The 15,133-nt window shown below is 34.6% G+C and overlaps 2 protein-coding genes across 2 annotated transcripts in view; one reads left to right on the forward strand and one right to left on the reverse strand.

Annotated features, from left to right (window-relative positions):
* lamb1a (laminin, beta 1a) overlaps nucleotides 1–7,929 on the forward strand; it is a 33,206-nt gene extending 25,277 nt beyond the window's left edge. Inside the window, exons 26-33 of the mRNA XM_088645105.1 lie at nucleotides 333–574; nucleotides 916–1,119; nucleotides 1,556–1,700; nucleotides 2,608–2,815; nucleotides 3,155–3,296; nucleotides 3,714–3,890; nucleotides 4,015–4,174; nucleotides 4,644–7,929. Coding sequence (XP_088501231.1) covers nucleotides 333–574; nucleotides 916–1,119; nucleotides 1,556–1,700; nucleotides 2,608–2,815; nucleotides 3,155–3,296; nucleotides 3,714–3,890; nucleotides 4,015–4,174; nucleotides 4,644–4,780 — 1,415 coding nt within the window. The 3' untranslated portion in view covers nucleotides 4,781–7,929. The remainder of the gene's footprint in view (nucleotides 1–332; nucleotides 575–915; nucleotides 1,120–1,555; nucleotides 1,701–2,607; nucleotides 2,816–3,154; nucleotides 3,297–3,713; nucleotides 3,891–4,014; nucleotides 4,175–4,643) is intronic.
* dld (deltaD) lies at nucleotides 5,808–14,203 on the reverse strand. The gene is made up of 14 exons (XM_088645106.1): nucleotides 14,051–14,203; nucleotides 13,200–13,275; nucleotides 12,916–12,995; nucleotides 12,757–12,825; nucleotides 12,459–12,528; nucleotides 12,254–12,354; nucleotides 11,564–11,707; nucleotides 10,761–10,862; nucleotides 10,176–10,366; nucleotides 9,730–9,900; nucleotides 9,180–9,369; nucleotides 7,418–7,555; nucleotides 6,842–6,931; nucleotides 5,808–6,750 (listed from the first exon to the last, which is right to left on the reverse strand). Exons 1-14 carry the CDS (start codon nucleotides 14,087–14,089, stop codon nucleotides 6,685–6,687), a joined length of 1,527 nt encoding a protein of 508 aa, XP_088501232.1. The 5' UTR covers nucleotides 14,090–14,203; the 3' UTR covers nucleotides 5,808–6,684.
* Between the last annotated feature and the right edge of the window lie 930 nt (nucleotides 14,204–15,133).

Here is a 15,133-nt window from a genome sequence, read left to right on the forward strand (position 1 = left end):
TGCAATTAATTTCATACAAAAGATGTCAAAGCTACAATAAAAAATAAATCTATTAGCTCTGATGTCACAGTATAAAAATATTTGTAGAGCCCAAGAGCTGTAGAAATGTGTATAGAAAATGATCAAGAAAAGAATAAAAGGACCATCCTGTATGATGTGCCAAGAAGCAGTTTTGAACATTCTTACTAAATCTAAACATATTTTTTAGAAAACATGACAACTACTTTAAAATGTGTTATTTTTCTTGACAAAGGTGATTGCTGTGTTTTTTCTATTTCTACTATAATTTTTATCATTTGAATGTTTTTGTTTTAAATTTTTGATATCTAAAGGGGCATCAGACAGTGTCAGCAAGTATTTCCAGCAGTCTATGGATGCTGAAGCGAGGGTAAATGCATCCACCACTGACCCTGGCAACACTGTAGAACAATCATCTGCAATCCGCCAACAAGTGGAAGATAAGATGAATGAAACCAGACTTCAATTTGATGAAAACCAAGCAGAATATTCCAAAAGACTGGATGATCTTGCTGGTCAACTAGAATCCCTAGACCTTACTGAGCTCAGTGAAAAGGTATTAATTTCTTTGATTTTTCTTAATTTTATTTAACATCATTTTTTGTAAATTACTTTATATTTAAAGCAAGGGGACATTCTGTCAGCCTCATCAATGCGGTCAGACTGCTGTTCTCTCAGCTAGGCGAGATATTCCAAATAACTTCTGATACTTTTGTCCCTCTCTCGTATAAGGATCTTAAAAACTATTGAATTAAATGAAGTAGGTCTTGTTGTGGGATTGCATAACAAATATAACTTTTTTACTGTTGATGATCAACACTATGTTTAGTTTACAGGTAATTTGTAATCTTAACACAGAGTGTTTGTTTCCTGAAATGGCTAATCTCTGTCCCCTAGACTTGTGGACGCTCTGAAGGCACTACTTGCTCTGAGTCACACTGCGGTGGATTAAGCTGCCAGGGTGAAGATGGCACCAGGAAGTGTGGAGGCAAGAACTGCGACGGCCTGGTGACTCTGGCAAATGATGCCTGGCAAAAAGCTAAAGACTTTGACAGTGAAATTCTTAATGCCCTGGAAGAAGTTGACAGGCTATCTAAGATGGTGGGTGTTGCAATGCATCTCATTATACTGTTTTAAAATGTATTTTTAAAGTGTGCATGGATCAGGAAACATACAGAGAGCTTTGGTAATAGAATACATATTACAATGTGTTTTCAATATGTTGTTCATAGTCACAATGATTCTTTGTGCTTATGGCATGTGATTTTTCCCTTTCACTGGTTTAAATTTACTTAGCGGATACAAAGGCAAATTTAGCCAACATTGAAAACTAAACTGATGGTGTAGGAAATTCTTTAAAGTTACAAAAAATCTGCTTTTTAAATTTGAAATATAGCAATATAATGCATGAAATCAAAGTGTCCAGTTAAAAAAACCTTAAAGTATTTGAACTTTGTTTTTTACTGACTGATATATTGTTTTGCCATCACAATATTTTAAAAAAAGTTGTTTTTGATATTTTCCTTGTCATTATTAGGTATCTGAGGCTAAACTCAAGGCTGATGAAGCCAAGCTCAGTGCTCAGGAGGTTCTTCAGAAAACCAACCAAACCAAGCAGAAAGTGGATCAAAGCAACGAAGATCTTCGTAAACTTATCAAGCAGATACGAGAGTTCTTAATGCGTAAGGACTGTTTGTATGTCATATTAACAAAGCTAAAAATATTAAAGAATAAGAAAAGGAATTTTACACCTTTTCTTCATAATAGCTCTTTATTTACCAACGTATTCAGCTGACACCACATTTTCAATTCCGGTAATGTCGTGGTCAAAAATACTCTGTTGTGTCACAGATGACAAAGCAGTGGAAGAAAAACTACAAATAAATAAAATATTTTTTAAGAATAAATATGAGAATAAGAATAGTAATGAGTCCTTTTCAGCTTTTCAGTAGGAGTAAAATATACAACAGAAGTATGCAACAGAAGAAAAAAGAAGAAATTTGATTAAATTAAAACTACATTATGCATTGAAATCTTTAGTGAACAGATTGGTCTTTAAGCACTGTCACAATGTCATGGATTTGAACAGTGACTTTTTTCTTGATATAAATGTTTTAGAAAATGGGGAACCAGACCATTCAGTGCCTTATTCATATTTAGGATATGGACTTTTTATTAAATTTACTGAGCATTAATTAAAATTACAGAAAACAGGAGTTATACACTGATGTAGTTACCTGAGCAAGGCTGTGCAGAAAGAAAAAAGTTATGCTTGCGATGTTTATGTTAATGAATGTCGAATGGTAGCCGAAGATTAGGTAAAACCAATGTTTCTGACTTCAATCAAAGGATTTACTGTCGGCAACATTGAACATACAAACACTGGAAAAATAAAACTATTGGGAATCTGAATTTAACCTCAGTCTTATCACATATTATATCTGCAACTCAGATAAACGTTTAACTTGTAAAGTGCAGAAACAGCAGCATTAGTGTTTTAGTCTGAAAAAAATCTGATAATTTCTCTAAATGCAATATTGTCACACTAAACCAATTTCAATAGCATTGTTCCTTTCTCTTGCATTACAGAAGATGGTGCTGATCTTGAAAGCATTGAGGCTGTTGCTAATGAAGTGTTAGAAATGCAGATGCCCACCACACCAGCACAGCTCCAGAATTTGACAGATGAAATTCGTGAGCGAGTGGGGAGCTTGTCTGATGTAGAGGCCATTCTAACCCAAAGTTCAGCAGACATTCATCGAGCAGAAACACTACTTGATGAAGCTAAGAAGGCAGGGTGAGTGACTAGTCTGCAGTGGTGGACTGAGAAGAAGACATTCTTTTCTTCAGTCATTTTTATGCTGAGCTTATGTTGAGTAGCAATAGTCTGGGGGTAATACAGGATCTTGTTCAAAAGGGCATCATTTAACTATTCAAATGCTTTTAACAATAGATCATTAATTATAATCTTGTATTAAAAGTTCATTCTGGAGTTTGTAATGCAGATAATAGTATCCTGAATTGGTCTTTGTGCTAGGCAGTGTTCAACAGCACAGTATCTTCCTGTGTGACGCAGTGAAACTAGCAAATTCCTTGCATTCTTCTGCAGAATACATTTGAATTATCTTTGTTACAGTAAGGAGGCAACAGACATCAAGAACACTGCAGACAGGGTGAAAAAAGCCCTGGAGGAGGCAGAAAAAGCCCAAACTGCTGTAGCAGAAGCCATCGAACAAGCTGGCAAAGACATTCAGGGGACCAATGACTTCTTGACCTCTGTGAGTCACCAGTCTGCACTGCAGGGAGCTCTTGAAGTGGGTGGGGAATATTGCATGAAAAGAGTGAGGCTTGGCTGCCTTCTAGCATAACTGTTCTATTTAATGGTCTAGGTATTTAGCTTTAAAAAAAAACTGTGTGAAACAGACTGTTAGGAACAAAGTAAAAATGCAAAGAAGTTATCCCCCATTACAATTACTGGAAAGCATTAAAACATGTCTGTAGGTCTAACATAATCAACAAAAAGTAGTATATCATTAAATACAGATCAAGCTAAAATATTTAAGAATTCTTAAAAACTTTTCCTAATATGGCTTTGGTGATACATGTTTCTTGCACAGACTATAAGTATTTTCTAAACGTTAACTGAATTTAGTGGGAGATGTTTTAAATTGTGATTGGAATTTGTTTTGCCTCAGGTGGAGTCTGAAACTGCAAACTCAGAATTCAAATTGAACAATGCAACCCAGAGATTACTTCAGCTGGAAAAAGACATTGATGACCTAAAACAAAAAGCACTCACAAACATTGCTACTGCGGATGAAATTGAGAAATCAACAGATAAAATACAAGAGGATGCCAATGAAGCCAAAAAGGTATAGGTAGTTTTGAAAAGTATTCCAAATTCTATAAGTGTTCATTTTAAGATTTTTAAAGTTGATTGTTTTCTTTCATAATCCCTTTAGTGTTGATTTCATACCAAAATTTTGATTTTTACAGGAACTAGATAATGAACTGAAGAATAAATACAACGATGTAGAAGATTTGATTGTTAAAAAGACTGAAGGTGTGGCAGATGCAAGGAAGAGGGCAGAAGAGCTTCAGAATGAAGCCAAGGAATTGTTATCACACGCAAGCAGGAAACTTCAGCTTCTAAAAGGTAAAACATCAAACTTTATTAGGGGTGGAGAATGGACAACTGATAGCAAACATGCAGCATTCATACCAAGTATATTAGATAAAACGACACTTGACAAACATTTTATACTGAGTGCTTGTGTAGAGCAAAGAACCTGATATTTGTATTAGTGTTAACAGTAAAGATAACCGTAGAATGTGTTCTATCTTTCCAATATATGCAGTTAGTCAAATCTAATTTAGGAAGACTGCTTACTTTTGTAATTCTTTTGTATTTAAATCAGAGTTTCTTAACTATGAAAATTTTAATTTTAGAACTCACTGCTAATGTTTTAGTGTTATAGGTCAGCTTCCCACCTTTGTGTTTATTAGCATATTTGAAGATATGAAAATGTGAAGAAGGATTGCTCCACCACTGAAAATATTCATATAAAAAAAGCAAATTTTACATTTGCAAAGCACATTTTTAAAGAGTTTTTTCCCCCCTTCAGATTTAGAGAAATCTTATGAAGACAATCAGAGAACCTTAGAAGAGAAAGCAAATCAGCTTGTAGACCTGGAGAAGGCAGTGCGGGATCTTTTGCAAGAAATCAGCCAGAAGGTTACAGTTTACAGTACATGCTTGTAAAACATAAAAAAACTACATATTTTTATCTATGCAACTATGTGTCTGGATGTGCTCTTCTCACCTAATGAATTTGTAATCCTATTTTAACAAAGTTTAATCATTTTATATAGTAAAGTTTTTGTTAAAAAACTTAATCCCTTTTTTACCCATTTCTCATAAAGAAAAATGTTAAAATAGTTAAACTTATGATCAGGTTTACAGCAAAATAATGAACTAAATTAAAAAAACAGAACCCACAAGTTGTCACTATAAAGATGTACCGAAGTTTGAATCTACATGGTAATACTGGTTTTCTGTGTAAACCTACATTCCATATTTAAAAATATTTTAATATGTGGTAAGTTTCTGCTTTTTGAACATTAGGTTTGTTTAAAACAATGCAGTTATAAAACTGAAATTTTAAGAACTCGAAAGGATGCATGTTCTTTGTAAGAAATGTCACAATATGACATACTTTTGATAATATACTATCAAAGTAGTACTTCACTGGATGTACTGTACTTGTTGAAATGAATCATGAAATCATTACTTTCCTAGACTAACCTGCTCTGAAACATCTAACTGAAAAAAGTTTTCATGTCTAACACAAATTTAAAATATAATATCTATAACATTCAATCACCTGTCATTATGTAAATCTCTATTTCTATAGTTAAATGAAACTATATGAAATATAGTTTATATATACATAAAATAATTATTTTTGCTGTATGACTTAAAATGGTCATACAGACCATGCTTTGGTATCTTCAGATCTCCGCCAGATTAAGAGTTTTTGCATATTACAATTTTAATGTGTTTTCTGGATTTTTTGCTGTTAACGTAAAATGTAGGAGCTTTCAGGTCTATTCCTAGATAGCAGAATGAGAGTAGATAATATCCAGCTATGCATTCTGATTTTTACTAAATAGCATTCTTTTGTTGACCTGCAAGCAAAATCTTTAGTATGTTATGCACATTTTTCTAAAGTTCAGTTTTATATTGTGGCTATTACCCAAACCAATTAATAGGCTTTATTAAATTCAACTTCAATGAACAGGTTTGTTTATTTGGTACACCAAAACAGTTATTCTTATATTTATTGTCCTGTTTTCCCTTAAATAAGCAGAGGTTTGCATTTTGAACTTCATTTCAATAAAAGTCCTGTACCATACAAACAAGTTTACATGTATTGACAGTTTTATCTTTTAAAACAGTAAAATTAACAAAATGTACAGAATGCTTAAAATGGTACGATTTTAATTGAGTGAAACTGCAAACAATTTAAGTGAGCCTACTGAGGTGTATCAGAGGATTGTTAACAAGAATTAGTATTTGACAGCAGATTAATTTCAAGTAATTTTATAAATTTTCAATGATTCTCGTTGAGGAGGGGCTAAAGTATTTCAAATACTGTAATTATACTGTAATTTACCGTATTAAAGGTCTACCCTTTTACATTTCTAAAATACATTTCAGCACATTGCAGACAAGATGTGCGTTATATCTGGAATGTGCAGTATATCAAAAATGGGATATATTTAAATGTGTAGGAGTGGTTTTTTTTCAGGACATTGTACAACAGAATGGGTAAGCAATACGCAAGGGCACATTTTAAGTCACCTTAAATAGTATTACTCAGTAGTGTGCATAATGCTCAGACTAAGTGCACATGGTATGCACTAAAAGCTGAAAATTACGGTACACGGTCAGAACTGATAAACACCGTTACTAATATTCTAAAATGGTTCCAGGTTCATAGCCCAATCCCCCTTTATTAAGAGTATGCTGTAAATGACAGATTCATTGTGGTACAGATTACACCTTAACTCTCCAAAATCCTTTTAATCCAGACGACCAGTACACATGAAGTGCCAGTGAACAGTTCAGAATGCATTTGCGTTTTGTGCAAATGATGCTTCAACTTAGAAGTTAATGGCTTTTCCAAAAGAGGCTGCCAAATTGGCTTCTCTGAAGGCTTCTGAGACAGTCTGAAATAGGGAAAATAAACAGAATAAGTAAAAAAATATATATTTATATTGACCAATGTTAATACCAGGAAAACATTTCTTCCAGACTTACTGGATGAGCATGGCACACTCTGGCCACATCTTCACAAGATGCTCCATATTCCATTGCTAGAGTAGCTTCGTTGATCATTTCTCCTGCACCCTAAACAAAATAAATGAAAAAATGCTTACAATATTTTCATTAATTGGTTATAAAGTTAACTATTCATAAACAAGGTCATTGTAATCTAGTTTTTTTATATCAATCCTTATTACATTTCTTAATAAATTTAACATTTAACGATCAGTCAGTACATTAGATTGGACACGCCATATATATATATAAACAATGCATGTATAGCTTAACTTCACTTAACACACATATAATGACATTTACTCAAAACAGCAAAGAGTTTGACATTTCTGATGAAGGCTAGGTCAGGTGTCTGATTTACATACATGCATGTTCAGAACATGTTTTGGGTGGTTTTCATGCCCGAACATAATCTCTAGTTTTAGAAGAGCATAATCATCTATGCCTTAATTTTACAAATCTACCCCTCACATTCCAATAGAAAGGTGCAGTTCAGTATATGAATTACTAGAGTATAACCTAGTAACCTGTAGTAGTAATCTGCGTTTAACTTACCGATCCCAGAATGTGTGCTCCCAACATCCTGTCAGTATCTTTGTGACTCAAGATCTTTACCAAACCATCTGTATCGGCATTCGTTTTTGCCCGGCTATTTGCAGCAAATGGAAACTTTCCCACTTTATATGGGACACCCTATAAGACAGAGGTTCCAATTACTACAGAGAACCAGGTCTAGCATTAAACTCCCCCTTAGAGCCCCCTTTAAACTACTATGATGTTACCACTGGATTGCAGCAATAAGCCTTTTGTTAATGGCATTCAGCCTGAAAAGAGATTTATGATACCGCTCCTGAAATATATGGATAAGCTGCCATCGTGTGGTTTAACTTAGTTACTACAAGGAAATGTACTTCCCCAAATTTACCAAAGTACAACTAGTAGAAAACCTGCCCCACTTCAATAAGAAAACTCCATAACTACTAAATGTAACTTAAAAAATTCTTAAACTCGCATTCATCTTTTTATGCTGTACACAAAAGACATTAAAGACACCTTTTTGTATTTTATATTGCCCAGGCTCTGCTTTCATTGTTGCAGTAAAAACAAAGTGATTTATAAGGGTATAAATTACTGAGCACCAAAAGAAACACTTATATTTTTGCACATATAATTTTAGACAAAGTATGTGTAATCTGATTGGCATCTGATTTTGGCATCATTTTGATTGATCATTACTGTAATTTACTTGCATTTCCTGGTTACACAAGAACTAAATCACCTCATTGGTGAGAAAGTTTATTGTGGAGAGGTGTTATGACCTAACCTGTTGAGTGTGAAGGCTGGTGAAAATGAAAACCAAAAAGGAAACAATGTGTTCTGTTTATCAAGAGAATCTTTTGTGACACTGGTAGGTGGGAGGCTGTACTAAGTGCATTGTCACTTGTCATGTGAACATCTAATCCAGACATACAGTATCTGAACCTCACTTGCTGTCCTTCCTGCAGGCTCACATGTCAACTTCCCTGTTGAACAATGCACATCCTCATGCTAGTCATGCAACAGTTCCTGTTTGCAAGACTTGAGCCCCACTGAACATTTGTGGGACGCCTTCAGGAATTTAGGGCTCAGAGACTAGTCAACAGACCTATACGTTCCAGGCTTAAGCAGAGAAATAGGACAGAACCCCACAAAACAACAGTGGCAACCTGATGCAAAGCATACATCACAGATGTACTGTATATCTCAAAGTGATTCCAACTGTGGCAATAAAGCACAAATAGCCCACGACTTTCACAGCAAACCACCTGCATATAACATGTTATTCAACATACTGAACAGACGTAAGAAATGTAAATTCATTAAAACGTCAATGCATCTGCTGCAAGAAAGACTGATTTTCCTGAGAGCTTTGTGAATTTGCTGCAATCACAAATGCTATTTTTTAATGCTGTGTAAAATAAAGTCCTACTGTAGGTACTGATCTCAATGTTCGAATGCAGGCTATGGAAAGTACATTGGATCCGCTCCATCCACCACTGCAGTGGTAATAATCCAAATGAGCCACCGGCAACAGGCTACTGGTCCCAACTAACTCACTCCTCCTACAGTCTGGTTCCAAGTTTAAAATCATCAATGGTCCCTCAGGTATTGAATTTCAAGACATAACTCACATAGTGATACATCAAACTGAAAATGAAGACTGAGCTTTCAAACAATATTAGTGAAAAAGCTGTAGAAGCATAGAGGAGTAAGTTTCCCTTAATTGGACTCGTCTACTCAAGCGGGGGGGGAAAAACATTCACCCACATAAACCAACCTCCTCTTTGAGCTGCTCCTCAGATTTTCCTACCCAGGCAACCTCTGGGTGAGTGTAAATGACAGATGGCACACAGTTGTAGTCAATGTGAACAGCTCCCCCAGCCATTCCCTCCACACAGATGATGCCTTCATCCTCAGCTTTATGAGCAAGCATGGGTCCAGCTACTACATCTCCAATGGCATGTATGCTATGAAGAAAAATATCATCAGAAAATGAACGGCATGAATGACAATCATGTATAGAACATATATGAAGCAAGCCTTGTGATAATTTAATTTATTAAGAGTTTACCATTTCGTCCGACAAAAAGTGATGCGACTTTACATCTATTTCCACAACGTTAAATGTATCGACTCTGCATAATGAAAATTAGGCTGAAATATTAACAAATGCACCAAAGAATGTTCAGTCTAAGACAATTTAGATGTTTTACCTCACATTCCCCAGACAGTTTTAAACAATCATACTATAATACCCATTTCTGTAAAAGTACTGAAGAGACCAAGGGTCAGAGACAGGACTGGAAGAAAGGGATAGATGTATATACCTTGGAACTTTTGTTTGGAATCTGTTGTTGACTGGGATTCTGCCCCGGTTGTCCAGCTCAATTCCAACATTCTCCAAGCCGAGATTCTGTGTATAAGGACGGCGACCAATACAGACCAGCAAAACGTCACAAGTGAGGACTTCATTCTTTCCACCTGCAGCTGCTTCAACTCTAATCAATGTAGTAAGGAAGAAAACAGGAAATAAACACTTAACTTTACAAAGCAAAATCATTTGAACATCTGCCTAAATGTTTATGCATCTGTATTCTTACATGCCAAAGGTATTTTTCCATGTTGGACTTACTACACCATAATTCTTATTTCCCCACTTTGTTGTTTATATTTAAGTTATACTTATCCTCTCAGTATGCACAGTGATTATTTTATAATTCAATGCATAATCCTAAATCCAAGGTAATTTATTAAATTGAAGTAACCCACTTACGACACATCAATCTGTCCATCCGCTCTCCTTGCGGCTGAAGTGACCTTTGTCCCCAGTTTAAATTTAAGGCCTTGTTTCTGAAGAATGCGTTGAAAGTTCTTAGAGATTTCCATGTCGATGCCTATTCCACCAACATGGCCCAAGAACTCAACAGCTGTCACCTGTGAGCCCAGCCGCTGCCACACTGAACCCTGCAGGGAACACACACTTAGATTCTGCATTGCAAGGAGCTGTACCATAATCTACTTTGTCAAATATTATCTGAAGCAGTATAGAAAGACATGAGAAAAAGTAAAATTCACAATAGTTTTCTCAAACTTGCAATGACTGAAAGGAGATGGAAATCAGTGAATGAGATGCTATGTCAGTGATAACATTAGAAAACGAATTTTAAAATTAAAAGAACATTGGAAGTAGAGATGATCCAATATTAATCTACGATAAAAAATGTCAGTTTTCACTATTCCAACAATCTTTTTTTAATACTTTTAGGTTCTAATTATTAAGTTTCAGGTAGGATGACAACATTACGCATTTTAAATATTCATATGCAGTGACCTTTAAAAACAAAATCAGCAAGCTCACCAGTTCTACACCAATAACTCCAGCACCAATCACAATTAGCGTTTCAGGCACTTTCTTCAAAGACAGGGCACCAGTTGAAGAGACAATAGTTTCTTCATCAATCTGCAGCAAGATGACAAAACAATACATTAAGAAGGACGTTTCTATAAATTACCTGGAAAAAAGTGTCTGACAAATCAACATTCCTAAGACTTTAACACAATACTAAAGATACATGAAGAAAATACAAGCATGGAAACAACCTGTCAATAAAGAAGAGCAGCCCTGTGTAACAGTTGTGCCCCATAAATCCCTTCTTCTCAACATATAGATCACAATTATATTGACAAATTTTCATATCAAGCCACTTTCAGGAAGATTTCAGGAAGGAAAGCTCTTTACACAGTGCATTCACATAGGTTGCTAGACTTTAACTCTCAGGAGGTATTCCATTACAACAGTGTTACCATGTTCACTGTTACCATGATCACAATGATCTCAAAAGAAACACTTTTATGGGTTGTATCCCATTAGTCTAAGGACAAGACTTTTCAAATAGATCTTTAAATAAATTCTTAAAATTAAATTAAGAAAATAATAAGACGTGCATATTAAAATGAATAACCCATCTTCTAAAATTCCTAATAACAATAATAATAGAGGATTTTTTTACATATCCATAATCATTAAATTATGTTGAGAAAACAGAAGTAATAAAAAGTCTAGGAACCAGGAACCATAAAGTTTATTTCATGTATAGCCAAAACTGTTTCATTTCAAGACTGGAAACAGTGAAACAAACTTAAACTGAGAAAACATAATACCTCAATTCCAGGGAAAGGTGTGACCTCGGAGCCAGTTGCTATCAAGATGTTCTTGGTGTTGATAACTTGTTCACTGCCATCACTGACTGTAGCTGTAACCTGGTTCTTGCCTGTGATCTTGCCAAATCCATTCACATGTGAGACCTTTATTAAAAGTGTAAAGTTTATTTAATGTCACACCAAATGCAACTGCAGAAGTACAGTACATTAGGACTGTAGTAGTAACATTTAATGACATAACACAGAGATGAAAACATGCACCATCCCATTTTAACAAAACAGAAAAACTGAGTTTGGACTACAGCATAACACTGCTTTTTTTAACTCAATGAAATCTGTATTTTGAATTCACAGGAAAAGGATTTCACTTTCACTCAGTTTATAGAATGAAAGTATCAAGTCACATACTGTGAAATTCTCCCTCAGGCATTATTTTATGTATGTTATTCAAACAGGATGATGAACAGCGACAGTGCAACTTTCAGTCTGGCAAAGGATGCTGGAACTGCAGAACTGAACATATACAATGACATAAGACACTGACTTTTTTAAAGACTCATTTACAAGTTTACAAAGAAATGCTCTTCATGTGCCTAAGGAAAATATTTTTTATTTAAAATATTAAACTACAGTGCACTTGTGCTAGTAAAGTCATTTTAAAAAACATCTGGCTGTTTCAATACTACTGACCTTATTCTGTTTAAACAGATGAGCAATGCCACCTGTCAAAGATTTGACAGCTCCACTCTTTTGTTCCATCATTTTCTCCAGATTGAGCTGGATTCCTGTTACTATATAAAGAAAAAAAGACATTTAATCACCAATATTACTCGAGGAATTAAGGTCTTTAAGGTTAAATGAGAAAACAACAGCAATAAATAAATGCTTCACTTACTATCAATGCCTCTGTTTGCAAAATCTTTTCCATGTGCCATGTGGTACAGATAAGAGTTGTTTAGCAAAGCCTGAAAAGAATTTTAGAAAATTCTATAATTGACAAAACTCAATTTTTCTTGTCTCTCGAGCCAATAAATGTAATTCCAAATCTTACACTGTAGAAATGTAAAAGCCTCAAACTGTATCGTTAGTTCAAGTTGTACACAACATTCCATTCTATACAAGCAGCACAACTTTGTCAACACATCCTGCAAGTAAGAACAACTAAAACAAACATATCCAACACTGAATTTTACCTTTGAAGGGATACAGCCAACATTTAAACATGTTCCTCCAAGAGTTTCATTCTTCTCCACACATACTGTCTAGAAAATGAAAATGTTCAAAAATAAAGAACTTGCAGATGAAACCATTTTAAAACACATGAAAATTCTTTAAAAATGTTTTATCCTTACCTTAAAACCAAGTTGTGCTGCTTTAATAGCAGCCACATATCCTCCAGGTCCTGATCCAATTACAGTGACATCAGCATCAACTAGACAGGAAAAGACACAAAACCCCTTTTAAACTACTATAATTTTCTTGAAGATCTGTGAAAACAGACGATCATCAAAAAAGCAGAAACATTTAAGTAAATGTTTTAGGTGATCACTCTAATTATTTTTTATTCAGTGTTGTAAATCTCTACTATATGTGTACCCATAAATACACAGTGTAAAACAACATAACCGAGACTTACTTTGTGCTTTATCAGTATATGTTCTCAGGGACAAAGCTGTGATCCCTTGGAGCCTTCTTGGGAGATGGTGGGCACGCTGAAATATGAAGACAAAGTATTAGCTTAAATATACAAGTTTTATATTGCCTACAATGATCGATTTTGCTTTGTAAAGCTCAACAAATCCTAATGATTAACATTGCATTAACATAGTAGTAAGCCAGTATTTATTACTTCAGGTGAGTAGCTGCGTCAGGATGCCTAGGCTGCAAAGGAACAAGTAATAGGTTTATTCCATGCTGAAAAGAGACACAACAATTTGGCATGCCAGTCTTCTTCGGGTGACACCCGTTGTGATTCTTTTCTTCTCTTTTCAGCATGGAACCTTTACCTGTTTCTTTACTTACACACTAGCCTATAACCGTAACCTTCTTATGAAGAAAACCTACCTTCACCCGTTTTCATAATTCATCTGTTCTCATGGAAATAAAACCTACTGTATTTCCATTTATGACGCTGATTTATGACTGCAAGGGTGCTATTCCTAGTTTAAAAGACCTAAACTAACCTGTAGTGCTACAATTTGCGTAATTTGCATAATACAAAAACGTATATCAGATTTTCTCACCTGAAAACTAGTATTTAAAAAAGAAATAATATCAATATGGATGATGACTTATTGAAACTCATTCAAATTTAAAAATATGATAATGTACCAACGCCGTAAGTGACGAAATTGTCAGTAATACCTACTACTAGGCCTGTATACTGCAGTTTTAACAAATGAAATATCAAATCATTACAAAGGCTCAAAACTTCAGTAACGATTCAGAATCATAACAACCATTTCTTAGTCAATACAACTCTTTTACCTTTGCTAAAGTGCGATATAACCGATTCCAACTCTGCATTTTCACTGTACGTCCCTTCCCTTCTGGGTAACCTACAGCAAGACTGAAAAGCCAAGGACTCCCTGTTCTGCGCTTGCGCACTGGATTCGTAGAAGGGTGGCTTTTCCTGTCGCCGCCATATGACGTTGAGAAAACCGATTGGTTTCGGCAGATTTTTCTCTGTAGGGAAAGAACGTGCAGCATGAATTCCGCATTTGGAAAGCGCATTGATTGGAGAAAAATTTGGATGATACCCAATAAATATTGTATAACCAATAAAATTAAGGAGGTTTCATACAAAATAATTCATCGAATGTACCCAGTTAAAACTCTTGTTACCCAACGATTTAAAATTAATATAGATGACAAATGTGTTTTTTGTGACAATAGCCCTGAAACTATTCAGCATTTGTTTTGGTTATGTCCCAGGGTAAAAATGTTCTGGACTAAGTTGCAGAATTATATAAAAAAGAGACGAATATTGATATTTGTTTTGTTGAAAAATATATTATGTTAAGTTTCAGCCCCAGTGAAAACAATATAAAAATTTATTTTGTAATAAATTTATTATATTGGCACGTTATCACATACATAAAATGAAGTGGTCTGGGAAGTACCCTGTGTTTGAGTATTTTAAAATGGAAGTAAAGGGGTATTTACAGACTATTTCGAAATGCAAAAATATGAAAGCGGTGCGGACATATCTTTTTTTTAATTTGTTTAAACTTTTTTTTCATAACTTGAATTGATGAAGTAGTATGTACCCCTGACGATATTTTTGTTTGGAATTGTTATATGTACTCTTGTTTGTATTGTAATGTTTGTTCTTTTGTTAAGCATAAATAATAATAAAAAAAGAGTCCTGGAAGCGCCTGGTCCCGTTAAGGTTAAAAAAAAAGAAGGTGCAGCATTCTAATGCCTTATTTTAACGTGCGAGTACGATTCAGAAATATTTATTTTTTAGACTTCTTTCTTAAAAATGAAAATTAAAGTGAATTAAGATGTTTTAAAAATGATCAGTTAGGACTTCTATGAATATGTCCTAAATTTCTATATAGTTACGAT

The sequence above is a fragment of the Lepisosteus platostomus genome, chromosome 9 (genome assembly GCF_059453375.1).
Source record: "Lepisosteus platostomus isolate fLepPlt1 chromosome 9, fLepPlt1.hap1, whole genome shotgun sequence".
Lineage (NCBI taxonomy): Eukaryota > Metazoa > Chordata > Actinopteri > Semionotiformes > Lepisosteidae > Lepisosteus > Lepisosteus platostomus.

What these genes read in the sequence shown, in the direction of transcription:
- dld (XM_088645106.1), bottom strand. Translation starts at nt 14,089, where the DNA reads ATGCAGAGTTGGAATCGGTTATATCGCACTTTAGCAAAG. An exon ending in TGCAAACAGAGGCATTGATA is followed by an intron (nt 12,355 to 12,458) that starts GTAAGTGAAGCA and finishes TTCTTTATATAG; the next exon opens with TAACAGGAATCCAGCTCAAT. An exon ending in CACCTTTCCCTGGAATTGAG is followed by an intron (nt 10,863 to 11,563) that starts GTATTATGTTTT and finishes ATCTTGCTGCAG; the next exon opens with ATTGATGAAGAAACTATTGT.